This window comes from Molothrus aeneus, chromosome 23 (assembly GCF_037042795.1).
Source record: "Molothrus aeneus isolate 106 chromosome 23, BPBGC_Maene_1.0, whole genome shotgun sequence".
NCBI classification, from domain to species: Eukaryota; Metazoa; Chordata; class Aves; order Passeriformes; family Icteridae; genus Molothrus; species Molothrus aeneus.
Genome location: NC_089668.1, coordinates 1,081,267 through 1,107,279, shown reverse-complemented (window position 1 = coordinate 1,107,279; position 26,013 = coordinate 1,081,267). Strand labels below are relative to the sequence as shown.

General features: G+C 46.9%; 1 protein-coding gene across 1 annotated transcript; it reads left to right on the top strand.

The window, feature by feature from the left end:
• Positions 1 to 509: 509 nt before the first annotated feature.
• CLIC4 (chloride intracellular channel 4) lies at positions 510 to 24,580 on the top strand. Its single transcript, XM_066564742.1, has 6 exons — positions 510 to 662; positions 15,288 to 15,397; positions 19,924 to 20,049; positions 20,847 to 20,953; positions 22,110 to 22,291; positions 23,017 to 24,580. Exons 1-6 carry the CDS (start codon positions 591 to 593, stop codon positions 23,179 to 23,181), a joined length of 762 nt encoding a protein of 253 aa, XP_066420839.1. The 5' UTR covers positions 510 to 590; the 3' UTR covers positions 23,182 to 24,580.
• The last annotated feature ends 1,433 nt before the right edge of the window (positions 24,581 to 26,013 follow it).

Below are 26,013 nucleotides of genomic sequence, written 5' to 3'. Positions count from 1 at the left end.
CTGCCAGGAAAGGAGCTGTTCGTGCTGCTCTGGTGTGGTGGGTCTGTGAGGGGGAAGTTTCTAGATTTTAAGTTTTTTACCTGAGGGTGAGGCAGGCTGAACCGATGTCGGGGGGACACATACCCACAGGGCTTGGCCCCGCCAAGGCCGCTCCCAGTCGTTGTCACCGAGCATGACATCAGCCGCGGGAGGTGTCTCATGGCCGGGACGCCCACGGCTGACACGGGGGTATCCCCGCCACCATGGGGGGACCACGGGGACCCCGGTCCCTGAGGGGACTCCGCGGCCGCCATGGCCGGTGCTGCCCCTCAGAACTGTCCCCTCACGGCGGCCACGCCCCCTCACAGAGACCACGCCCCCTCAGCGCTGCCCAGCATTGTCCCCTCAGGGAGGCCACGCCCCCTCAACGGTGCCCCCTCACTTATTGTCCCGCCCCCTCGCGAGGCCCCGCCCATCCCCGGCGGGCTCCAGGCGCGGGGCGGGGCCGCTCTCAGTCGCGCTCAGGGCGGGTGAGGGGAGCGGAGCGGCGTCGCCGTCCCGGCTGTGTCAGCGGCGGGCGAGGCGGAGCAGGGGCTGCAGCAGCGAGAGCAATGGCGCTGTCCGTGCCGGTCAACGGGCTGAAGGAAGGCGACAAGGAGCCCGTCATCGAGCTCTTCGTCAAGGTACGGCCGAGGGGAGGCAGAGGAGGAGAGCGGAGGGGAGGTGGGGCGGGGGAGTCTCGTCCCGTCTGAGCGCCGAGCGCGCGCGCGCCGCGACCGTTGGGCGCTTCCCCCCCCCCCTCCTTCCTCCCTCAGCTTTCCCGCCCGGGGGGCTCCGAGTCCCCTCCCGGCTCCCTCGGCCCCTCCGTGCGCACCCCGCTCCCCGCAGACCCCGCTCCTCAGCCGGGCATGGCGAGGGGAGCCCCTCGGAGCAACCCCCCGAACACCCCGCGGGCGCGGGGGGCTCCGCTCGGGGCGGCTCCCGGCGCGGTGCGGGCACAAAAGCGGAGCCGAGGGCGTGTGCCCGGCGCCGGGAGGGAGTGCGGGAGCCGCGGTGAGTCAGAGCCGCGCAGATGGAGCGGGCGATAGCGCCGGCGGACCGCAAGAAAAGTCACTTCTTTTTGGGAGAAAAGTGCGGCCCGGATGCGTTTTGCTGGAAGATTCTCCGGCCGGAGCAAAGGGTGCCGCGGGTGCGGGGCAGCAGCGCTGGCACAAGGGAAGAACCGAGCGCCACAATGGATCGCCCTCGCTCGGCATTGTGTGCCCGGCCAAGCGCAGGAAGGCGGCAAAAAAAGCAGCAAAAACACGAGTTACTGCTCGCTCCCCGCCCCAAAAGTCTACTTTTTATGACGAGAAGTGAATATGTAAAGTAACACCAGGTTTTTATCCAAAGTAGAAGAATGAGCATGTGTTGTACTGCCCTTATCTGGCGAAGATACCATATGGTATCTCCACATGTTTTGCATTCATTTATTGCTGTATGATGCAATATTTTGCATCCTCCGGGGCTCTGGTGATGCAGCATCTTACTTTTACTTCATATCAAAAGTAACACCAATTACTCTGTGCAATCTTCTCTTTCTGTGCTTAAACGTCCTTTAATGAAAGCCTCTGCAGGAAAGTATTTACATTGTTCAGATGAAGTTTCTTCCAATTGCGGAGAGAAAATCAGAGATCTCTTCATCTGGGAACTTGGGAATTGCTTTGTATGAAAGCAACAATGACAAGCATGAGAATTTCCAGCTATTTAGAAATAAGTTATGAAATATCGATTTTATTTCTTAAATTATACTCTCTAAAAGTGTTGAATTTTTCTTCTTTTTTTCACTTCCTAATAGTAGTATCAAGAGGCACTAATGGGAACCCAGGGAGAGCATTGCAGTGGAGGATTCCAGACCTGATTTTCGTCAGAATATTTAGGCTCTTAGTATAGAGGTTAGGACTTACAACTGCAGCAATTAAGTTACAGATTACTCTGAATTATTTATAGCAGTGTATCTTTAATGCAATGTGCCAATTTATCTTCATCTGTCCTAAAGTTCATCAGCTGATTTTTCTTATTTTTAAAGAAATTTGAGCAGTGATTGATGGCAGAATGATTTGGGGGCAGAGGGAAATCAGCTTTGTGGGTGTGTTTAAAGAGAATATTTCATGCATGAGGAGTGGCATGGAAGAAGCTGTAAAAATAGTTTTGAGAGAGATGTGTTCATTCTGATTAAACCAGAATTGGACCAATAAACGTGTGAGATTATATGAAAGGGGGAAATCAGAGAATTTTTCTGTCCTTTTCTGTTGAAATTTCTTTATTGGCATGGGTTTAAGAAGGCTAAATTTTGGGTTATCAGTGAGGATTTTTTCCCTCAAGGAAACCTTTCCCCATTGTTATGGATGACTGCTGCATGCTGAGCACTGTCTGCCCTAAGGATAAAGTTCAGGTTAAAATAAGAGGTTATTACTGCCTGCCTTCACAATCTCCTTCAGGTAAAGGGCATCCCCCAGCCCAGCAGACAGACCAAAACAGTTGTTTCACCTGGGTGTTGCTGCCTGTCCCACACTTTATTGAAGCTGTTGAGGATTATCAGGACAGCTTTTTTTGTAAGGCAAATAAAATCTTGTTTTCTGACTCATTTAGATGCTCACTTCAGAAATTGCTAGGAGGATATGTTTATTGAAGAGAACCAAGAGTGTCTGTCTAAAGGAGCACTAAAATTGGATTTTAATAATTATTTTTTCCTCTGTGAATGGGACGCTCACTTGCAGTTTTTCCACGTGGTTGTGGGTGCAATCTAGAAAAAAAAAATCCCAAGTTACTGAGAGTGTCTCCACTCAGATAATCACTTTTCAAGCCGTGTCTGGCTTCTACCTGTGCCCTGCTAGCCAGGGAAGCTCTTCAGGCAGAGGTAGTGGGAAAAGTTCTGGACCAAACTCAGCCCAAGGCCCGGCCCAGGGGCGGTGACTGCATGACCTGAGCACAAAGGATTGTAGCAGCCAGACCTGAGATGAAACAAAGGTAGGGATTAAAGCTTGAGAAACAAACCTGCGAAGCAGGAGAAAGGGTCTGGCTCTGCGCCCAACCCGTGGGGTTTGAGCCTTGTTAAATTGTGATCAGTAACAAAAGTGGATGGGCACGGCCCGGGGAGGGAGGAGCACACCCAGGCTGGGCTCGGCTGGCCATGGCTGTCCCAGGGCTGTCCCAGCACATCGGGGCCGTTTCTCCCGGCACACAATGTATCGGTCTGCTGTAACTTGTATTTCCAGAGCCTGTGAGAAGCCCCCGCAGGATGAGGGTAACTTAGGTAAGAAACTCTGTTACAGTGGTGATTCTTGGTGTCACAATGAAAACTTCGAGAATTTATTTCATTCCAGAGCCGGTGGGCTGCCTGTGGTCTCTTCTAAAACAAGTGTAAATATTTTCTGAGTATTTTCTCTTGAGAGTTGATTAGGACAAAAGCAGTGATGTATCTGATTTCATTTCGTTTCCTTGTCTGGTCCATGTTTTATTAACGAGGGAGGCTTCCATTGTCTAACAGGAATATTTTCATGTGCCCTAGTGGCATTTCAGAGCAGTGAAGGCTGCATTGTGGTGAATGTGCTCAGAGAAACTTGAGCTCTGGAATTGGAGTGCAGCTCAGACAGGTCACTTGGAATAATAGCTGTGCTTTAGTTGGTGGTATGTGGAATTTTATTGTAAATAAAAAACGTGGTGAGGTGAATTGCTCAAATAGGCCCAGTCACCTGTGGAAATCACAGAACAGTTACAAAACTGCCTGTGCAGTTCCTGTTAGGGAGTGTGTGAGGATGGAGCTGCTGAAAGCTCAGCCCTGGGCGTTCTGGAGGGCACTCAGTGATTGCATCCTCCTCTCATACCGAGGTGAAGACACAGAGGGTCAGCAAGTTCAGTGTTAAAGGAAGCAAACACCAGACTCCACTAATGAGGAATTCAGAGTTGTGTGTCTCTGCTGGCATGGCATGGGCTGGAGCAGATGTAGGAAGCAGTGAGGGAGGTTTCCCCTCTGCCCTGGGTAACGTGTGTGTACTTGTAATTAATGAGCCCTTGGATTCTGGCAGCTCCCAAGTGAGATGTCATTGCAACATGGGGCACCTGTGTTCAAAATCAGATAGAGCCTCCTCTCTGTTTACCCTTGAGCTGTCTGTCAGTACAAGAGAAAAAGCTGTGATTTCACATTTAATAAATCCCCCACTCTGGAGCGTTCCCAGTGCTTGTAGCAGAAGCTTGTCTCTGGTTTTGTGGATCTGAACCACACAGAGATTTGGCAGGTGAACTGTTTGTCTTCTGGGTCTGTTCTGTTCAGTGCAGGGCTGGGGCTGGGGCAGGAAGGGGACGTGAGCATCTCCAGAGGATGGATTTGTGTGGGTTCAGGTCTGCCTTTGTCCCACCCTGTGCTCATTCTCTTATGTAAGCTCTGCTGTGGCACTCTGCAGCCCTGTAGCTCTGGACATTGGTTTATTACAAACCATCCCTGAGCTTCTTTGTCATCAGGTTTTATTTTTTTTCTCACCTACAAAGTAGCTGTATGATTTAGAGGCACATCAGTACAAGGAAATAACAGGACTGGAGACATGCAGTGCTGCTTCTCAGAGGTAGTCTTGGCAGGGTTATTGCTTGATAATCTTATTAGATAAGTCTCCTCCTTATGCACCAGATCATCCTTGGAGGGCTTGATGTAACCTCAGCAGCCGAGAACCTCCTCAGCCTGTCTTTGATATGCCTTTGGTATGGACAGCAAAATGTCATGTGAGGGTTATTTCTTGGGAGTGTTGTAAAGGAGCCCTTTGTAAACTGAGGTGTAACCATTGAGTTATATCCTGTGCTCAGTGGGTATAAATCAGGCCTTTTCCTGCTCTGGTCAGCAAATTCCTTTAAATTCTGCCTGGGGAAGTCCTCACAGCCAGAAATATCCTCAGCTTTTTCATTTGGGTCTGGTTGGTGATGCAGGAACTGGTGCTCTTGGTGCAGCGTTGTTTAAAAGTGCAGAGATGGTCTCAAGTGTAAATGTTAATTTTTTTTGCAAATCATTGGTAAGTAAGCTTAAAACCTCCTGGCAATAATTTCCAGAGGGTTAACTCATTTCCAGATGAGTTAGCTTTCCTTCAGTCAGGAATTGCTTCTGAGTAATGGTTGTATTCCCTGGCATCCCTTCTCCCCTTCCCAGTGATTAACACCAGACAGCTCTGACTGTCAGGAGAACTTCTGTTTGACTGTGCAGCTGGAATGTGGCTTAACACTCAGTCACTTTTCCTCTTTTCCCCTCTAAAAACTGTGAGAATTCCCGGATTTCAGCTGTGGCCCTTCACAGGCTGAGGGCTGGGCTCTGTGGTGGTGCCTGTGAGTCACTCCCTCCGTGGGACACGTGCCATGGACACATTCCTGCAGCACAGATCCTGCTACAAAAGACAAGTCTGTCCTCACTTTTCCCAGCTGGGATTTCTCTGGGTGTGCATCGAGGGCTTGAAGTGGAAGGAAAAGCCTGTGTGGCAGAGCAAACGTTGTGGGGCAAACTTTGGGGCCTGGAGGCTGCTGGAAGTCAGGGATGAAGGAACTCTGAGGATCCAGGGCTTGTCCTGGTGCTCTGGGGTCAGTCTGTGGCTGAGTGTGCAGGGATGAGTTCACCCAGCAGGGAAGGGAAGGGAAGGGCCCTGTGAACACCAGCATCCCTGAGAAAATGACTAAAGAGACTGGGATTCTCTTGAAAGAGAGTTTTGTGTTTGGCCATAGAAATAGGTGATTGTTGAGGAGCAATGAGATATGAGCAATCCTTACATCACCCCGGGGAGTGGGTGGGGGCCCTGCTAATGTGGCAGTGGCAGCCCTGGGCCAGGACTGGCACATGAGAAGTTGGTGATCACCCCCTCCCAGCCTGGAGTGACTCATGGCACTGGCTGCTCCTTGCATGGCTCTCCTGACCTCATCTTGGGCATGGAAAGGGTTCTTTATTCCAGGAGCAGGCCTGTCTGTCCTGGGCTGGGGAGAGCAGAGAAGCTGTTGGTTCTCTGGATGTGGATTTTTGAGGGCTGAGTTGTCCCTTCCAGGAATCTGAATTTGGAAGGACCTAACTGGGGAATTCCTTGAACTCCAAGCTAAACAGTAAGCTGTGCACTCTGGGAAGTGACTGTTGGACTCTAAAGTTTGATTTTTCCAAGTGTTCATTAGCTCAAAGGGACAAAAAAAAAAAAAAAAAAAGCCCTGGACTGTTATTTTCTCACCAGTGTGTGCTCAGATTGTGTTTAAATGAAACATTTCTCGTGATGTGACAAACACAAGGCCTGCAAGCTTTTGTAACAGTGCCTGCACCAATCCCAGCTCCTGGCCAGGCTGGACATACCACTTCAAAATCCACAAGAACGACTTTTAAGGCTGGATCACTGTACTTGGCAGTAATTGGATTTGTTGCCTTGTTTTGGTAGATGTTCTTTTTTCCCAGTGAACTGAGCACTGCAGTTCTGTAAAGCCTGAACTGGACAGTGTGGGAGAAAACAAGGTGGTTTTTGTCTGCCAGGGGAGGCACTTGGTTTGTTTAAGACAACAAAATTTCATTAAGGTGGTGGTTGGTTGCAAATTGATGGTTCATGGAAAAAATAGTTTACATCTGTATTTGTTATCCATCTAATTTGATTTTTATCTTCAAAGTTCTTGGTAAATAAGCTGTAACAAACAGCTTATTGTCCTAATCAGGTTTGGGGTTTTTTCCTGCATGTTCTTCAGTGGAATAATATAGTTTTAGTCTTAAAATAGATGCTAGGTGCTCCCTTGTGGTATTAAGAGTTTGTGCATATTTTACCAGTAAAAATACCTAAACCCAAAATTGTTATGTTGTCTTCACAGGAGTTTCAATAGAGGTTTGACTTCAGGAGCTTTAAATCCTTTATTTAGAATATTTTTTTCCCTTAAAAAAAGTAACAGTTAAATTTTTTAAACCTGCTTTGAGTAGTTTGGGGTTTTAAATTCAGGTCAAATACATTTGAGGCACGATCTGGATTTTTAGGGTGTTTGCTTCTACTGAAGTGAAAAACACAAACTAAAGTGCTGTTAATGACAAACATCTTGGTGTGGGAATTCTCTGAGAGCTCAGACTTATTCCTTGTATTGTTGGCCCGACAAAGGGCAAGGAAAGGAAATGACTGAGTTCTCCCCACTGAATCTCCATATTAGGTATAAACTAAATATAGGAGTGTAATCCAGGAGTGAAGTCATATCTGTCTATTTTCCTGAGAAGAGCTAATGGGATCACTCAGTGCTACTGGGCCAGCCTCAGAGCTTTTTGGCTCTCTTGGAGCTTTTCTGTTTTGGCTCAGTCCTTTGGGGAGCTGCTTGTCTGAAAAAAAGGAAATAGCTTTTTTACATGGTTTTATCTAAAAATAAAATCAAAGCAAGCCTAAGGAGATTTTGGGGCCTTTCAGGGTGTGCATGAGGTGAGACACCTCGTGTTCTGGAGCTCAGGGAGATCAGGACACAGATCCCAGAGGAGAAACTCGGCTCCCATCTCCCAGGGGAGGGGGAATTCAGCCAGGGAGGGGGAATTCAGCCAGGGAGGTGCCTTTTGGTCGTGCATTGCTTGTGTTGGACAGGGAGCACACCTCCCCCAGTCCCTTCACTCTGAAACAGAAACTCCAGCCCCACTTTTGGTCTCAGGTCATGTTTTTCCTCCCCAGAGCTTCTGAAGGTGCTGCTGCCAGGGGAGCAGGTTCAGGACTGCTCTGGGTTTTGAGAGGCTGTTGAGAATTTGGGCAGTTGGTGTCCTCAGTGCCCTCCTTTGTGGGCACTGCTGCTCCCCCCAGGCTGGGGCAGTGCTTTGGGGGCACATCCTGTGTTCTACCAGGCTCCAAAACCCCCAGCTGGTGCCTTTTGGGCTGGGATTCTGACATGAAACTCCTCTGGGGTTTGTTGGGCTCAGTCCAAGTCACCTGGAGGAGGAGGAGGAGGAGCAGCCCAGGGTGAGGCTGGAGCAGCTCTTGGTTGTTCTCTCTGCTCATCTGCCCAGCCCCTGGCTCATGTCTCTAAATGAGGTTATAAATACCACAAACACAGCTCTGTCTCTTCCTGTCCCACGGAAGTGAGGCACAGTCAGAGGTTTATTTGAAGAGCTCTGAAATGCCACAGACTCAGATTTGACTGGGTTCTTCTGAGCCCCAGTGAGAGCGTTTGCAGTTCTTTCCTCTCACTCTGGTGCTCCATGATTTGGTGGGGGAGGTTTGGAAATGGTCTCTTGGGCTGTGGCCAAGGCACACACTGTACTTACACTGTACTTAAACTAAATTTAATAAATCCAGGGAGACACAAGCACTGTCATGAACAATTCCTGCTCTGGCTCTATGCGCTGGACACCCAAAGGCAACTTTCAGGCAGTGTAAAAGAAACCCTCAGTGCTGCAGAGTTAATTCTCTGCTACAAGTTTCCTAGCAGAAAATTGCAAGATTGTGTCAAGATGTTGCCCAGCACATTGGAGCCCGTGTGGCCCTGCTGATCCTGGGGGGTTTGTTCAACACCAGCTCTTATTCAAGGTATTGCCACGGCAGAGATGCCAGGCCTGTGCCATTAGAGAATAATTGGATTTTCCTGTGCCAGGCCAGGAAGTGTCCTGAGTCTGTCCACAATAAAGCCAAGGTTTTGAGTTCCTGTCATTAAGCTCATTTCTTCACTGAAGAAAATGGTGATTTGTATTTAAAACAGGTTTGGGACTCTCCATCTGATTCTTCCAAAGGATGAGCATGGAATAATTCCTGTTCTCCAAAGGACTAGAAGCACTTAATTAAATCCTGCTGAATTGTGAATTTACTTCCCTACACCATGAGGATCCCACAGCATCTTCCAAAAACTTTTGAATGAGAATTGGGCAGTGATGAGCAGGAGCTGCAGGAAAGTGTGCAGGACGAGTCTGCTGATGGTTTTCTTGGGAGCAGCATCACAGGGCTAAAAATAGCATCATCCTAAAATGGTCAGTGGCTGTTCCAGTCCGGTGTGTGCCACAGAGGGGACTTATCAGAAAGGTAATGACTGCAGGGGCAGCTTGGATGGGCTGGCAAACATTCCTTTCCCTGCTGAAAGAGCCAGATCTCAAGCAAACACAGGCACTTGAGTTAATTATTTTGAAGTATTTTTTGAGTTTAAAGGAATCTCAGCTGAAGTGGAACTTGGGTTCCTTACAAATGGTGATAGGGGTCAGGGAGGCAGTGGTAACTCAGGTTGGTTTTGCCCTGGGTGTGTTAATGTCAGCCAACATACAGCAAATGTACACTAATTATCTCAGGCTAATTATCTTAGGGAATTCCAGGTGTCAGCACTGACCTGATGATTTTTGTTTTCCATTTTCCCATGTTTTTCTCAAAGGAATTGCTATTTAAAGTAGCAGGGATGGCCTAAGTTGTTCAGTAGAGCTAAATTTGGGCAGGGTGTGGTGGTTGTGACTTGAGAGTTTACCTTCACACAGTGGTAGCAAATTAAGAATTCACTTTCAAAAGGCACTTCTGATGTCCTGAACCCTCTGCAGGATGTGCTGTTGGTTTTTCTCCCCGATTCCCACCTTTCCTGGTTTTGTTCATCGTGGCAGGGAAGTTCTTTGGGCTCTCAGCCCTGTTTTTGTGCCAGCCCTGTGCTGAAGTGTTCTGTTCCTGTGTGCTCTGCCTGGTGGCACAAGGAAAAGCTTTGCCCTGGGGGTCGTGGCCCCAGCTGTGCCCTGTCCTGGGGAGCCAGAGGTGGCAGGAGGAAGCGTCCCTGTCACTGAGCCCTCAGATTAAATCTGGCTGAACCGGATTTGGTCAGGGCTGGACTCTGCCTTGCTCCCTGACCTGTTCCTCCCCTAAAAACAAACCAACTCCCTTCTCAAACTGCAGGTCTGGGAGGGTGGCAAGGAGAGGAGCACTACTGCAGATAAGCTTTTCCAGCCCTGCCTTGTCACTTGTTTTGCTCTTTGAGTAAGAGGAGAACATCAATATTCATCAATATTTGAGCCATGGGAGCCTTTAAGGTCTGCTTTGCTTTGCAGAGTGGGTGTGAGCAAAGAGCATCCCCGGGGGCTCCTCCGTCATCCCCGGGGGCTCCTCCGTCATCCCCGGGGGCTCCTCCGTCATCCCCGGGGGCTCCTCCGTCATCCCCGGGGGCTCCTCCGTCATCCCCGGGGGCTCCTCCGTCATCCCCGGGGGCTCCTCCGTCATCCCCGGGGGCTCCTCCGTCATCCCCGGGGGCTCCTCCTCCATCCCCGGGGGCTCCTCCTCCATCCCCGGGGGCTCCTCCTCCATCCCTGGGGCTCCTCCTCCATCCCCTGGGGCTCCTCCATCCCCGCCCCAGCACAGGGGGCAGTTGCAGGGATGGCCCTGTGGGGAGCCTTTGTTACATGGATTGCTGTCACTCCTCCCTGGCTGCAATTCTCTACCCCTTATCTGGAGCACCCTCAGCACAATTCTGCCTGTTCAGCCTGGCAAGGTGAAGGTCCAGGGATCTGGGCTGATGCAGGCAGGTCCTTCTCATGTGTGGAACATCAAACCACTCCTTTCTGGATCCTCTGTTCCTTTATCTCAGACCTTGGAACTGCTGCAGGTTTTTCACTTGAATGGCTTTGTTAGTTCACCTTAAACCATTTCCTCTCAAAACAGTAATCCTGAAAGGATTATTATTAATTACTCAGTTTTGGAATGAGCTTACTGCTCATTAAGCAGGCAAAATTGATTGTTATCTGCTGGTTTGAGGCAATGGCTTTGCATCATGCTGGGTTGCTCATGCAGTTTTCTCAGCAGGTTTGGTTTTCACTGTTAGAACTCCAGACATATTTCAGGATTACTGAGTTTAGGATTTGAACATACCCTTCCTTTCATTTTCATTTCCCCCCAATCTGTTTATTGGCTGGAACATTATTCTAGGCTTTGCAAAGTGCAGCTTCCCCACCTGGGGGAGTGGGGATTTCCTTGCTGTGCAGCCACATGGCTCCAGTCCTTGTCTCTGGTGAAAAGTATTCTGTGAGATGCTTCTAAAATGTCTTTATCCCCCTTCATCCAAACTTCTCTTACCACTTCTGGTAAAGATGTCACATCTGGGAGAAATTCCCTTGAGAGTTTTGGGTAAATTAAGAAATGGTCTCCTGGTCTTCTGCCCTTTTGTTCTATTTTTGCAGGCAGAGACTGGGCTGGATGACATTGCTCATCAGATGCACTTTGAGTTTATTATTTTTCTGCAGTTATTTGATCTACTTTGGGAAACTTGTAGTGGGCTCCTTTTAACTGATTAATATTTGAAACAGTTTTGCAGAAATCTTTGGGACCAAGGATTTCTAGAATTCTCAGACCTGTGCTGTATAAGAAGGGGTTTGTGCCCTTTAATGTTTCTTTGCTTCTCTGGCTTTTTGTTGGTCTTGCAATAAACTCCAGCACTCCCTTGCTAAGGTAAATCCACTCAGGTTCTCGTGTCAGGAGTCAGGTTAATTTTTATGCAGCTGTAAAGACAAACATTTCACAATTTAAATGGATTTTTTCCCTCCCCTTAGCTGGTTCAGCCACTCAAACAGAGTGGTTACTTGTACTCTCTGGGGCTTTGTTTTTTTGGACAGTCTCATTTGAATGAAATCACTGCTCAGGGAAGAGAAAGGGAGGAGGTGCCTTCCAAGCTAAGCTCACTCCTGCAGACACTGGGATAAGCAGATTTTGGGTTTTTCCCTTTCTGCACTCCTGCATGGGCCGAGCTGCTGGGCTCTGGGAGTTGCCAGGAATTTCAGTGTGGCTGTGATAAACCAGGCTGGCTCCTCAGTGAGCAGCTGATCTCTGTTACTGCCCTGCAACTCTCCCATTCTTGTTTGAACTTCCTTTCTTATTTAATGTTTCTTTAAAAATAGCTTTATTTGTTTTCATAGAGCACTGTAGAGCAGCGTTCTGGAGGGTGTGGGCCCTGCTCTCCCTGTGCCACATCTTACAATTAACAAAGTCCTTTTTGCCACCTTCTCAGAAGTTTTTTGAATTCAATTCAGTTTGTAGAGGGTAACACACAAGTGAGAAATTCCATGTTCCTCACTGTGTAAGAGGTGGGGCACTTTTCCTCTCTCTGGTCCTAACCCCTACAATTGAAAACCTGCAATTCAGTGAAATTGGATATGTGGTGAGGTTTTTGGATACATATCCTTCAGTGTGCAATGGTAGAATTGGAAATTAGCCCTAATTGCAGGCAAGTTTGGCGTTAGTAATATTACCAATATTACTGGTAATAAAGATTTAAAAACTGGTTTTAAGAAGGATTTGAAATAAAACCCCAAAGCTTCTTGGTATAGGATGACTATAACCTTGTTAAATAACAAATAACCTATGTTAAGGTTAGTGCAGAGAAGTAAACATGCAATATTTGCTTTACTCTGATGGTGATGAGGATTAGCCACTGAAGATATCCTGGAATTTTATGGCCTGAGTTCAAAGACAAGGCAATGACAAGAACAATTATTCTGTGATTAACCCCTGCACGTCAGATCATGTCAGATTTCAGAGTTTTCTTCTCATATGTGAAGTTTAGAGTTTACTGCCAGCACAGCTCTGTTCTGGCAGAGAAACCCAGAGCCAGGAGTGACTCGTGCAGGAGCACCCAGCACAGTGGGGACCTCTGAGGAGAATCCATGGATTGAGGGGGGCCAGAGCTGAGGAGAATCCATGGATTGAGAGGAAGCAGAGCTGAGGAGAATCCATGGATTGAGGGGGCCCAGAGCTGAGGAGAATCCGTGGATTGAGAGGAACCAGAGCTGAGGAGAATCCATGGATTGAGAGGAACCAGAGCTGAGGAGAATCCATGGATTGAGGGGGCCCAGAGCTGAGGAGAATCCATGGATTGAGGGGGCCCAGAGCTGAGGAGAATCCATGGATTGAGGGGGCCCAGAGCTGAGGAGAATCCATGGATTGAGGGGGCCCAGAGCTGAGGAGAATCCATGGATTGAGAGGAACCAGAGCTGAGGAGAATCCATGGATTGAGGAGGAAGCAGAGCTGAGGAGAATCCATGGATTGAGGAGGAAGCAGAGCTGAGGAGAATCCATGGATTGAGGAGGAAGCAGAGCTGAGGAGAATCCATGGATTGAGGAGGAAGCAGAGCTGAGGAGAATCCATGGATTGAGGGGCCCCGAGCTGCTCCTGAGGAGGGGCTGGAGCATCAAACACCAAATGGGCCTCTCAGGCAACAGTTACAGAGCAGAATTCCTTGGCTCCAGAGCACTGGAGCCGGAGTTTCTTGGCATTCTGAGTGCATTCCTTCTCCAGTGTGTGCTCAGAATAACTTGGGACTTTTTGGAGCAGAAGTGGGACAAACGTTTGCAGACAGAACAGTCTGGGCTCCCTTTGGGCTGCTGGGCTTTGAGAAAGCATCAGGGTTTGTTCATGGCTCTGATCCCCTCCTCTGACTCCAATAATCCAAAAAGCCTGTCCTGAACTAAAGCAGATGCTGCTGTTGGTTGCTCACTTTGAATGTTGCACTTGTGTTGGGAGAGAAGCAAAGTTTCAGGATAAGTAAATGCATTTGACCTTTTTTGGTCACTTGGATTTTGGCTTAGGAGGATGGACCTTAATGAAAGCCACAGGTCAGCCTGAAATTTTAAACAGCTTTTTGTGCAGTTCTATGATTTTAAAGTAGTTTTGGTTTGGATTTCAGTGGGCCAGGTAAAGTTTAATGGGATGGGGATTTCAGCCTGTGCTGTTACTGCAGTGTAACTCAGGCTTTGCTTGAAGTTTGAGGACTCAGATCAGCTCTGAGTCAAAGATTTATTTCTGCTTCAAAGCATGAATTACCCTGGGCAGTACAAAATATGTATTTTCCTTAGATGGGATGCAGTGTTTTGTTTTCCAGTCCCTTTTTTCCAAAGGTAGATCAGACCTGACACGTGGCAGCAGAAAAAGCAGATGAATATAAATCTATAATTTACCTGTAGGAAATGTCAGCTCCAGTGTAAACATGGGAGGGGGAATTGCTGAAACCCAGCCTGCTGTGCAGGGACAGTGAAGGGTTAAATATTAACATGATCCTTTTTCTAGATGCTTCTAGAATTGTGCCTCCTGAGCAAACACATGGCAGAGTTCAGGACAATCCATTAACAATAACCTGCTGCAAGTTTGACTCTACTATCCAAAGCTAAAGCTGGCAATTTGTAATTTGTGGCAGAATAACAACTTCCTTTCTCTGACAAGTCTTCATTAATGACACCAATAAAGGTTTGAAGAAAACTGTGTCTACAGCCAGGTTTGGGGAGCTCTGACAGGAGGGACACTTGCAGGAATGAGTCCGTTGCCTGTAGGAACAGTAATTCATTTAAAATCCTCAACAGCTCTTAAAGAGACTCAGCTCTGTCTGCAAAGTGCCCATGAGTTCACAAAACCCAAAGCAGCTTTCTGAATCTAAGGCAGTTTCACTGAAAACCTTTCTCTTTTCCTGGCCTCTGAAAATCCTGCTGTTATTCTTCTTAACTTTCAGAGTCTTTCTGAATTCTCCTCACTGTGGTGATGAAAGAATTGGCCAGGCTCTGAGAATTGCATGGATGAAAATCACTCTTGGAAGGACTCTAATAATAACAATAATAAGCAAAATCCATTGAAACTCATCTGATATAAAGGACATGTCAGGATAATCTGACATATTTGGCTGCTTTAAGTACTGAACCAGTACTCAGAGAATTGAATTTTATAACAAAGGTTTCCAGTGCCTCCTTCTAGCCCAGAAAAAACTAAAATTTTCCAACTCAGCAATACATCCTTCATTGTCAGAGCGATGATGAGATGGGTGCTATCACTGGGAGCCCACTGCTGCTTTCCAATGGGCCTTTGTGGTGCTGGGACAAAGACTGATTGATAAATTGCCTATAAAAAGTGGCTTTGGGATATTATTTGATTGTCAGTGAAGTCTCTATGTACTCACAGTTATGTCTTTCCTCACAACACCTGCAGTACAATCAATTCTCAGTTCCTGGAGCACTGCACAGGGAGAGATAGAGGCACTGAACTGGGGAGATGACTCCAATTAATTAGCCATGCCTTGGAGAAGAAAGAAAAAGAATAATAGAGAGCAGAGAGCAGCAGTGCCATTGGAAAGCTGCCATCAGAAGGTGTGGCTGCCCACAGGAGGACGTTCACTGCAGCCCTGGCAGTGGCACAGATAACTGAAATATTGCTCTGTGCAACTGCTGAGCAGCTGGAGCACCTGGCAAGTGAAAACCTGACAAATGCAGCAATTTCAGTTGTGCTGAGTGTGTGTTTAACCACAGCTGCTCCAGAGGCTGGGAGATGAGCAGTGCCCAGCCCTGCCCACAGTAATTAATGCATTAATTCATGCTCTGTTCTGTCTGCAGGCTGGCAGTGATGGTGAGAGCATAGGAAACTGCCCCTTCTCCCAGAGGCTCTTCATGATCCTGTGGCTGAAGGGAGTCGTGTTCAGTGTCACAACAGTGGACCTGAAGAGGTAAGAAATCCTCCGTTTATTGGGCCAGCAAGAGCTCAGCATTCTCGGTGGAACAAAGCTTTGGCCAGAGCTTTTATGGCTCACAGGCTGGTTTTGTGAAATTAAAACCTCTCCTAATAATTAACTGAGGCAACCTGGGGGTAAATGGTGCAGTCATTGATGGTTTAACCAAAAATAATGGTAAATTCTCTTGAATTCGTTCAGTGATGGTCCTTTGTAAAACTCACAAAGTCTTTTGTAAGTGAATATTGACTTTTCCTTTCCTGAGTGACATCAAGATGCCCTAAGTGGGGACTGATGGATATTTTCAGTCAGCCACCCTCTGGTCAAACTCCAGTGATGGATAATTGTCACAAACAATGTGCAGCCTCCTCCTTTTCTTCATGTTTTTAAGATCATTTTGGTTATTGTGCAATAATAATGAAAATACCTGCCCATGAGGTAAATCCAAGTGAAATGGGTAGGAATAAAATGCAGAATATTCAATATTCTGCCTTTGTACAGTGTCAGCCAGATCAGTCCTGGTGCTGTCACCTGAACTGCAGCTGCTCCTCTGTGAAATGAGTACCTTGGTATAAAACCAGTGAGAAGTGAGTCCAGGAGTCTTCATTTCCTCAGGCTGGGCATTCTTTTTTATGAAAGTGCTAAATTCAGCAGGGGCCTGTGTTTGCTTTGGGTGTGAAGTCATGTTTTCCCAGCACTGATGGAAACTCTGCCGAGGGGAGGCTGCCAGTGCCTCCAAACCTGAATTTCAGGAATCGAGCCAACAGAAACAGAGTGTTCTGCACTGAGTCCAGCTTAGAAGGGAGAAATCACCCTGCTGGACTTAAGCTCTTGGGATTTTTTTGAGGGAGGTGACTTGTTTGGGTTTTAAAAATCACTGAAGTTGCTGCTTCAGTGCTGGCAAGGAGTGTTGAAGGCTCCCATGTGTGCTGAGGGGCAGAGAGCAGCTTTTGTCAGCTCTGGGTGCATTGGGAGCTGCTCAAAGAGCTTTTCTGGCCAGTGTGGGATTTCCCTGCCAGTGCTGCTGCTGCCAGCCCCATAAACCAAACGTGTCACATCTTCCACCAAGCCTTGCCTGTGGTTGCTGCAAGCTCAGGGGCAGAGCTGCTGCTTGTGGGCTCTTGGGAATTTGGGATTTCCTTTTCCTTTAATGATGGGGTTGTTTAACCTATTGCAGTTACTGAGGTGGACAGAGATATTTTAGGTTTGAAAGGCTTTTTACTGCTGGACCAGTTTAGATATCATTAAAGTGCCAAATATTCCTGATGAATTGGCTTTATTTTGTGTCCCCTTGGCAACTTGGGGTTCATTGGATGGGGGAATGGGATGTAAGGCTAACTTTTAGCCTATATAAATTGGTTGCAGGTGTTTAAAGTTGACCTTCCTTACACAAGGAAAGCTTTCTTTCAGGATCCTTTTTTTTTCTGTTGAGGAGGGGAAAACACAAAATAAGTGCAGGATTAAAGCTCTGCAGGGGAATAGGTCAAATAAACCACCTTTGTGTTTGCACTGAAGGGGCTCTCTGGGAAGGGAAATAAAGGACCACTGAAGCTAATTCAGGTTGGAATAGCTATTGATACAAACTTAATTCCTTTAGACTTTATTTAGATGTCCTTAAATACAACTTTAACACTGTGGGCTGATCAATACCCAGGGGCAGAGCAGTGCAGCTTGCAGAGCATCACATCCAGCTGAGTGCTGAATAGGAAATGTTTGCTATCACATGGGGCTGTTTCCCCTTATTATCTCTGCCAGAATGATAATAGATGTTAGGTGGTGCCTTAATATTGCCACAAGAAACTGCTTTTGTCAGCACTTTATTCAAGCCAATTGTCTGCTCTGCCCTTTTTGAGTTTGTGTCTAACAGGAACAGAGCAGAGCAGGAATTGTTTAAAAAACCTGAATTTATTTTGTTGGCCAAAGCCAGGAAAAAAGGCTTTGCTTGCCTCTGCCTCATACCATCAGTGCTGCACTACAGCAAGGCCAGCTCTGTTTGTGAGCCTGAAAAGGTCATGGTTGGGTACAAAAGTTCACGAGTGAGGGACTTGGGACACAGGAACATCTGAGCCTGTGCTTCCCTGCAGAGCTGCCCTGAGCTACCAGAGGCACGTTCTGCACTGCTCAGCTCTGCCTCAGCACAGCAAACGTGCACACAGGCCAAGGAGGGGGGCAGAACCACCCTCTGCAAGGAGTCAGGCATTTCTCCCCTCTCTTTGGGCACACAGGGGCTTCATTCTTCCCTTCTGGGCAGCAGCACTTCATGCCCAGAGCTCTGCCTTGTTCTGGGGGCCAGAGCAGAGCTGCACTGCACAAACCATTTGTTGGGCTTGGAGCAGCACTCAGGGCCAGCTTGCCTTCAGCTGAGGGCTGAAATCCTGTTTGAAGCATCTTCATCTGGAGTTTTTGCAGTTCCTCTGGCAGGCAAAGCTTAAATAATGATATGGAATATTCAAATTAAAGATTAAAGACCACCCAGAGGTGAATCTAACTTGAGCAGAGTGAAATGCTGCTGAGAACTGGGGTTTTAGTGCTGACTTTTCCCCATGTTACTCTTCAGATCCTCATTGCAGTATTTGTGTCATTTATAAATGTGTTACATTTGGGGGCTGGAATTTGTCTGATCTACAATAAGTGATTTGCATGCTAATTACTACTCTGGTTTGTGGCAAAGCTGTGAGGTGTTTACATCCTAACTCGGGGTAGTGATGGCCAGATAATTAACGTGGCCCTGCCTCCAAAACCCCTGGTAAACTCTGGGGTAGGCACAAACCATCTTGGAATTCTTTGGAGTGGCTACAGAAGGGGTTTTTGTTTGGGTTTGGTTTGTTTTTTATGCTCTCCAGCTTTATCTCAGAAGGAAAACATCACTGTTACAGTAATTGCCTTCTTGTTGGACTGTTGAGGGAATTTGTACTCTGAGCCTTTTCAGGCTGTTGCTGTGTGCCTGTGCTCCAAGGGCTGTGCTAGAGCAGGGCTTGGCTGGGATCTCCTGGCAGGGGCAGAAAAGTGGAAGTCAAACCCTGAGCTGGGCTGTGGGATCTTCATTCTGCTTTCTTTTGAAAGATCCAGATGGATAAAGTGCTCTGGGATGCACTCTGGCTCTTTGGAAAACTCTTTTTTCAGTTCTTTGGAATAATCTGTTTCTGAGGAGCTAAAGCTTGCCTTTGATAGTATTCCTGCAGATCCTGTGCTCTTGCCCTGTTTGTTTTTCAAATAACATTCCTTTTGAGGAATTTTATCTGGCCAACATGGGGAACTGGAAGGGAGCCACGATGACTTCCTGTGATTGTTGGGAGTCACAAAGCTGGATTTAAATGAAGTGTTAAGCTACTTAAAGCATTACTCAATGACAGACTTTAAATCCTAAAAGTGAGAGAATGGTGGCAACTCTTAGTGAGAAATAACTTCTGAGAAGTTTAAAAATTGAAAAGAGTTGAATTCTTGTACTCATAAGGTCTCCCAGGGTGTAAAGTAAGAAAATCCCTTTTCTCCTTCAGTCTTACAAGTAAGCACACCTTGGCTCTAGAAAAGGGGCAGGACATGAAATTCTGGCAGGGGTTCTTAACTTTGTAAGAAATGGAAAACAAGGCAGAGTCGGAAGCTGGGCTCAGCTCAGAGCCCAGCTGCTCTCAGCCCCTGCAGGACTGGGGCTGTGGGTGGCACCAGTTCAGTTTCCCTGGCTGCTGCTGCTGCTGTCAGGAGCATTTCCTGAAGTGCAGTTGCAGTTTCCAGTAAATCCAGTTCCTGCCTGCCTGGAGCTGGCTCAGGAACGTGGCCAGGCTGGACAGGGCTCAGGCCCAGCTCAGGGTTGTGGTCCAGGCTGGATTTGCTCAATCAGGAACCAAGGGGCAGCTTTACCTTGGCTGAGCTCTCAGCTGGGCCAGCAGGAGGTGGTGGCCAGGCTGCCTGAGGGAAATGTTAGTTAGAAATAGAGCTAGAAATGGCTGAGAATTTCAGCTTTTTGCTGTTTCTCTCATGAATAATCCCAGTGTGGGGTTCCTCTCCCAGGTGTGCTGCTCTTGTTTGTAAATTCCTTTTTTCACTGGGGGAAACTGAAGCATAATTTTAACCATGATGTTGAAGCATCTGTCAGCCTGCCTGGAACCAGCCTCCCTGGGCACAGAATAAATGCTTTATACACTGGGCTGGGGCAGAGCTGCTTCTTTCAGAGCAGCTCTGTGTCAGGGGGGAGGATTAGCACAGATTATGCTATATATAACTGCTCTGTGGGGCTGGGGAGAGAGGGAGAGTGGGAGCTGTGAGTACAGGTGTCCCTCTTCCAGTCAACATTGGATTGAGTTGAGAATAAACACAGCCAGAGGTAGGAGGAAATTGTTTTTAACTGTTTCAAATGAATTTTTAGCGTGTGTATTCAAAATGTTTAATTGTAAACTCACATTTTAGAAAGAAAACTGGTGGTGTTTATTGAAAACTGAGGATGTGGAAACCTCAGCAGAGCTTTTGTGGTCATAGCAATGAAATGTTGTCCCCTGCTTACTGTTCATGGGTTTGCATGTCCCCAGGAAACCAGCAGACCTTCAGAATCTGGCTCCAGGCACTCACCCCCCCTTCATCACATACAACGGGGAGGTGAGAACAGATGTGAACAAGATTGAAGAGTTCCTGGAAGATGTTCTGGCCCCACCCAAGTAAGTGTTAAACTGATGGTTTGTCACCTCACACAGCTCTCCCAGGGCATTTCTGCCCTAAGATGTTCTTCAGCAGCAATAAACTGAAGACATGGAATAGATCTTGCTTGTCATACCTTCCTCCCCTCAGCTCCCTCATCTTTAGATCAAAAACTGTTTTCTCTGTAAGATTATTTTTAAATTATCCTTTCTATACCCCAGTCATCCTTTCTGCACTTTCAAACTCTCCCTTTTGGTGGCAGGCACATTTCTGTCCAAATAATGCAAATGAAGATGAGTCTGCTGTACAAAACTTAGTCCTAAACTATAGAGAGAATTTGTTTTCATGTGTTCAAACTGTCTCCAGACTCTTGGCTTTGTACTCTTCAGCTGGCAGGCAGATCCAGACACTGCCTTTAACAGACTGAACTGTTTTGTCTTTTCAGCATGGCAAAACTTCATGTTTTTGTTAAGGGAAGTGGAGTCCATCATTCTCTGATGCTAATTAAGTGGAAAACCCTGAGTTTTGCTTACAGATGAGTGATGTGCTCCCTTGGCAGCACTGGACTGAGGGAGCTCTGGTGCCCTGGGCTCCTCAGACACTCTGCTTGTACCAAATGTCTGGTTCAGAAAGCAGGAATGTGCTTTTCTCCCTCTGGGAAGTGCTGGGTTTAAAACCCTCAATGTGTGATGCTGCGCTTCAGGAGCCAGTCTGGAAAAGGATAAATCAGTAACAAAATGCCAGTTTGTGCTAATTAATAGACAATGAGCACCATTCTGCTAAATGTGCTGTAGATCGACTCCTTGCTGCTTTTCAGGTACCTGAAACTCTCACCAAAGCACCCAGAATCCAACACTGCTGGAATGGATATATTTGCCAAATTTTCTGCTTTTATCAAGAACTCCAGACCAGAAGCTAATGAAGGTGGGTCACTGGGGGGACAGAGCACTCCTCATTCACTGTTGGTGTTTTGCAGAGCAGCTTTGTGGGAAGTGTCTCCCTGACAGATTTGGCTGCATGTTGGTGGACACTTGAGAGTCTCATGAATTAAAATCTTATTTAAATTTAATGTCAAAGATTTCAACATTTGAAAAGGAACTTCAGTTCAATTAGAATTTCAGTGGGGTGTGCATGGGTTGTAAATATCCCTAGCACTGGATCTTCCCTGTGCAGCAGCCACTCAAAACTCTTGGATGAAGGATAAATATTTCAACATCCAGAAGCAAATTTCGGGCAGAGTTTGTGTCATGCCCCAATGGTTGAATTTCTGTGCATCTGCTGCTCTTATTTCACCTCTCTAGGACTGAGGGTTCCCATTCAGAGTTCTGAGCTAAGCTTAGTTTGTGTCACTTCCATTAAAGGATTAAAACCTTTCTGTGTGGAGGGAAAACAGGAAATTTCCCACGAGGGATCAATGAGTGGTGAAGAACTCACAGCTGGGCCTTTAAGTAGTTCAGTACAAATAAATTTTGTCCTCAAATACTTGGAGGGAAAACCAAACTCAGGGAATCAGGGCTCCTTTCTGCTGCATTTCAAAGGGAGAGATGTAAAATATTTGCAAACGGTTGGGAAATAAACGGGGATTTTCTGGGGTGTGCTGCCCTCTGCTGCTGCATTCCGTAAACCTTCTGTTCCATTCCCAATCCTGCTGTGCTCCAGCCCCAGCCTGGGTGCTCTGGGTTGGTCAGGGCTGTTTGCTGAGCATGTGACATTAAACAGATTATGTTTAAATGTATATAAACCCCAGCATAGCTTAATTCTAATCAGTTTAAGCCAGTTAGGCACAGTCTTAAGAAACTGACATAAGCCACTTTTTAAACCAAAAATAAACCCTTGTGGGCAGTCTTACAGTATTTGAAATTAGTGCAAACTCCTGTATTAGCAGCTTTTAAATAACCTGCGTTTGTGGGATATTTAAAGAGATTCTGGTCCAGTTTCAGTGTTCTGATGAGCACAGAGACACAAAAACTGGCCAAGGGTTACAAATCCTTCAGGGTAGCACAGGGATGTGGGGTTTGGATTTCAGATCTGGTGGCAGCCTCAGTTTAATATGAGTTTTGAATCCTCTCTTCCTGTGCAGCCTTAGAGCGTGGCCTCTTGAAAACCCTGCAGAAGCTGGATGAGTACCTGAACTCGCCCCTGCCTGATGAGATCGATGAGAACAGCCTGGAGGACGTCACCGTCTCCACACGCAAATTCCTGGATGGCAACGAGATGACCTTGGCCGACTGCAACCTGCTGCCCAAACTGCACATTGTCAAGGTCAGGCCTGGGGGGCTGCAAGGGGAAATGCAGCAGGAAAAAATCTGTGCTTTGTGTTGTTCCTGAGCCCAGCTAATTGCAGCTGTCTGTAAGCTTAGCTGCACTGATAGCACCTGAGTTTGTGCAAGTTTGGGTCACTCAGAGGGCTCTGAGCAGTGGAGCTCAGGGCAGGTGTGAAGCTGGGCAGCAGAGAGCCAAACCCCATTCCCTGCACTGACCTCGAGGTCTCAGGGAGCTGCAGAGCTCACAAGGAGGAGGAAGAGGGTGAAGAAGGGGTCAGCAGGTAATGGCTGAAGGGGGTGTCTGCTCACTTCTGTAGAGGGAACTGCTCCAGAACAAAGTAAATGACACAAATAAAGGGATTGTAGAAATAACCCAGTTGGAATCTTGGAAGAGGCAGCCTGGGACAGCCACAGGAGTGCAGATGTGCCCACGTCAGTGTGGTTTGGTTCCTCCCCTGCCTGCAGTGCTCTGTGTCAGTTCTGTACTGCAGGTGGAGCCACAGGCTCAGTTTCTGGCTGCCTGCAGAAGTTTCCCTGAGTGAGGAGAGCCCCAAGGGAGCGAGGCAGGAACAGCCAGGGCATCCCTCAGGAACAGCCTCTGGAAACTGCAGGACTCACCCCAAGTGCCCAGGCTGGAAGGATAAACTCATAAGAGAGTGGCCAGGGCTGGAGAAGTGCTTGAAGTGAAGGATGCAAATTCCTAACGTAATTCTGTCCTTCCAGGTGGTGGCCAAAAAATACCGCAACTTTGAGATTCCCAAGGAGATGACAGGGATCTGGAGATACCTGACAAATGCTTACAGCAGGGATGAGTTCACCAACACCTGTCCTGGAGACAAGGAGATTGAAATAGCTTACAGTGATGTAGCCAAGAGACTCACCAAGTAACCAGCACCTGCAAACCAGGTCCTGCATATCCCGTAACAATGCTTCTAACAGACTGCTCTTTTCATATCAATAGCAATTGGTTTTTGCATGAACTCGCAGTTACTCCAAGCCACGTGGATAGACCAGGTACAGTAATTACCTAAAGTTTGCAGACTTTAATTACAGGCTTGTTTTTCCTGACCTCCTCTCACAGCCTTTGAGCGTGGCCGGTGCAGTCGTGTTCCTCTTGCACTGGGGTGACTCTGGATTCTTCAGTCTGAAGGGTTGGCTCGCCCCTGCTGCTGTTCTCTGTAAACATTTGGTCCATGATTTGTCCAGGAATTGGTTTAGGATCCTGTCTCGCTGTATGGTACAAGGAATATTTATGTATTTTGGAATTTATTGCTTTTCCAGAAGATCTGTACACACCTGTCATACCTGTGACACGTTGAACTGTACCTGCTTGTCTATCCTATTTACATAGAGAAGGGAACTTAGTATCCAAAAGAGCCATTTGCAAAATATTTGGCAATGTTTTGTTGGTTTGTTTTGTTGTATTTTTATAAAATCTCTTGGAATTGAAGTCACGGTAATGGTTGAGAATGGACTCAATATGAACCTTGGATTTGAATGACCTCAGCCTCAAGGAAGTTTGAATCCAGGCTTGAGAGCTGGGGCAGGAAGCTCAAAGCTCAGAGTTGATGTTTTTTGTGTCTTCAAGAGCTTGAGGAGATTTAAAGACCTGCATTGTATGAATTTTGAGTTGCAGCAAACAAATAATTGTCAGGATTTTCCAGCAGGAAACAGCAGAGTTGGAAGCTGCCCTCTGTTCACCTTAAGAATTGCAAGTGGCTTTCTTTTTGGTAGTTAAGAGCCTTTTTGTTTTGTATAGGTATTTTTGGTGATTTTTACTTAAAAATCTGTTCTGTCATAGCCCAAATCCATGGAAACTGTAGTGTCCTAACTCTGGGTGGGGAATAGCAGTGCAATGATTAGTGATGCAAAATGGACTGAGAGCCATGAAATGGGAACTTTTAATGCCCTTTCTTCCCTGAAGAAAGCTAAAGTGACCTTTAAAAAGAACATTTGCCTTAAATGATGGTAGGGTGGTTTTTTTTTCCTGAATGGAAATCTGGGAATTTTGTAAAGAAATGGTGGTGGAATCCAGTCCTTTCCATGGAATTGATCCCAATTGTTTCTGTGCACCTGGACTGCAGTTTTGCATACTCATAATCATTGCATTACTATACTTAAATCTTTTTACAGCAACACTGAGGAATAGCACTACAATTTTTTTAAAAGCAATTTTCAAATGTTTCTAAACCAGGGAATAGTTTTCTTGTTTAAAATTAATGGTTTTGATGCACGAAATAAACTGCTAGGTTATTTTTAAAAGACCATCATAAACAACTCCAAAGAATGCTAGACTTATATGCCTATTTTTTTGTAAAGATACTTTTATATTTAACTGATTTTAGAAGCTGGAAAGTGCTATTCCTGCTAGGTTGTTCTTGGAATATTTAACATTCTGCAATAACGTGGAAATGCTCACACAAACACTTTTATACACTAATTGTTTTCTTTTTTCTTTTTTTTTTTTTTTTGGTAAAGCACTGGCTTTCTGAAAACCAGCCTGACTTTTCTAAGCATCCTGCTTTTGCTACTTTATGTACCCATGGAGTTAGTTGGACATAGAAGAGGTAGAGAACCAGATCCATATTTGTATCCCTGGCTTGTGGTGCCTTGCCTTGCCTTCCTAGAGCTAGAATTCCAATATAAAGGCACTTAGCAATCCTGTCACATCTCTTTCAAAGGCAACTCTCTTAGATACACTTAACCCCTGTTCTGATTTGTTTCAGGAATGTTTAGGCACAGAGGGAAATCCTGGGGACTGACCTGGTTAGGAGAACCTTGGCTGTAGCCCTTCATTAATTACTGTGTTCTAATGTCACGTTCCCCTCCTCAGTAAAGTTCCTCAGCCATCAGAATCCTCTGTAGGGCTTCAGTCTCTGCTACAACGTGACATCTAGAAAAAGGAATGACTTTTTTATTGAGATAACAGCATTTTTAATGACACATAGGGTGAAGAAACCCCAGACCCAACCCTCCTTGGTTTGGTGCTCTTGGCCACCACAGAGGTCACAAAGCTGTAGGAAGCACCTGATTGTGGGCATATCTTTGAAAGGAGACCTAAAAACTTCACAAAACCAGGTCAGGATGGCCCCTGGAAGTTGTGGTGGTGGGGTTTGGAGTCAGGCTGTGCTCCCTTCCCCAGGGAATTGTCCCTGGAGTGCAGAGAGCAGGGCACCCACAGCCAGGAGCTGCTGCAAGCAGCTCCCAGCCCCTTAAACAGCAGCTCAGGCTGCTTCTGGCACCGTTCAGACCCCTTGAAACCAGTGCCCTCCTCCCTCAGAGCTTTAACTGTGTCTGAGAGCTTGCAGACAGAGTCCAGCTCTGGCTGTGCCCAGTGGGTTCCTGACCTCACCCAGAGCAGCCTTTCCCTCGGAGCTGGGATCCCAATGAGCTCCAGCCTGGCATGGGAACTGTCCTGGGTGTCTCTCAGGCTTCCTGCTGCAGTTTTGTTGTGGCAGGAGCTGCCCAGCCCCTCCTGGCTCGGGGAGGGAGCAGGGACCCGGTGGAGAGGAGCAGCTCCAGCCCCACAGGTGATCCCTGCAGAGCAGGGGAACGGCAGCGTCTGCTGTGGGCAGAGCACTTTCATCTGGCCCCAATCACCAGCTCCACGCTAATTAAAAAAGCCCTTTCATAACTATGTAAATTCTTGACTTCTGTCAACTTGTTTACAATCTGATCTTTAAATGCATTTTTAATTTCATCAAACAGCAATTAATCTAC

Excerpts from the sequence above, each read along its gene's own strand:
- CLIC4 (XM_066564742.1), top strand. The coding sequence starts at position 591 with ATGGCGCTGTCCGTGCCGGTCAACGGGCTGAAGGAAGGCGACAAGGAG. Across the intron at positions 15,398-19,923 it reads ACAACAGTGGACCTGAAGAG|GAAACCAGCAGACCTTCAGA; the intron begins GTAAGAAATCCT and ends GCATGTCCCCAG. Across the intron at positions 22,292-23,016 it reads CCAAACTGCACATTGTCAAG|GTGGTGGCCAAAAAATACCG; the intron begins GTCAGGCCTGGG and ends CTGTCCTTCCAG.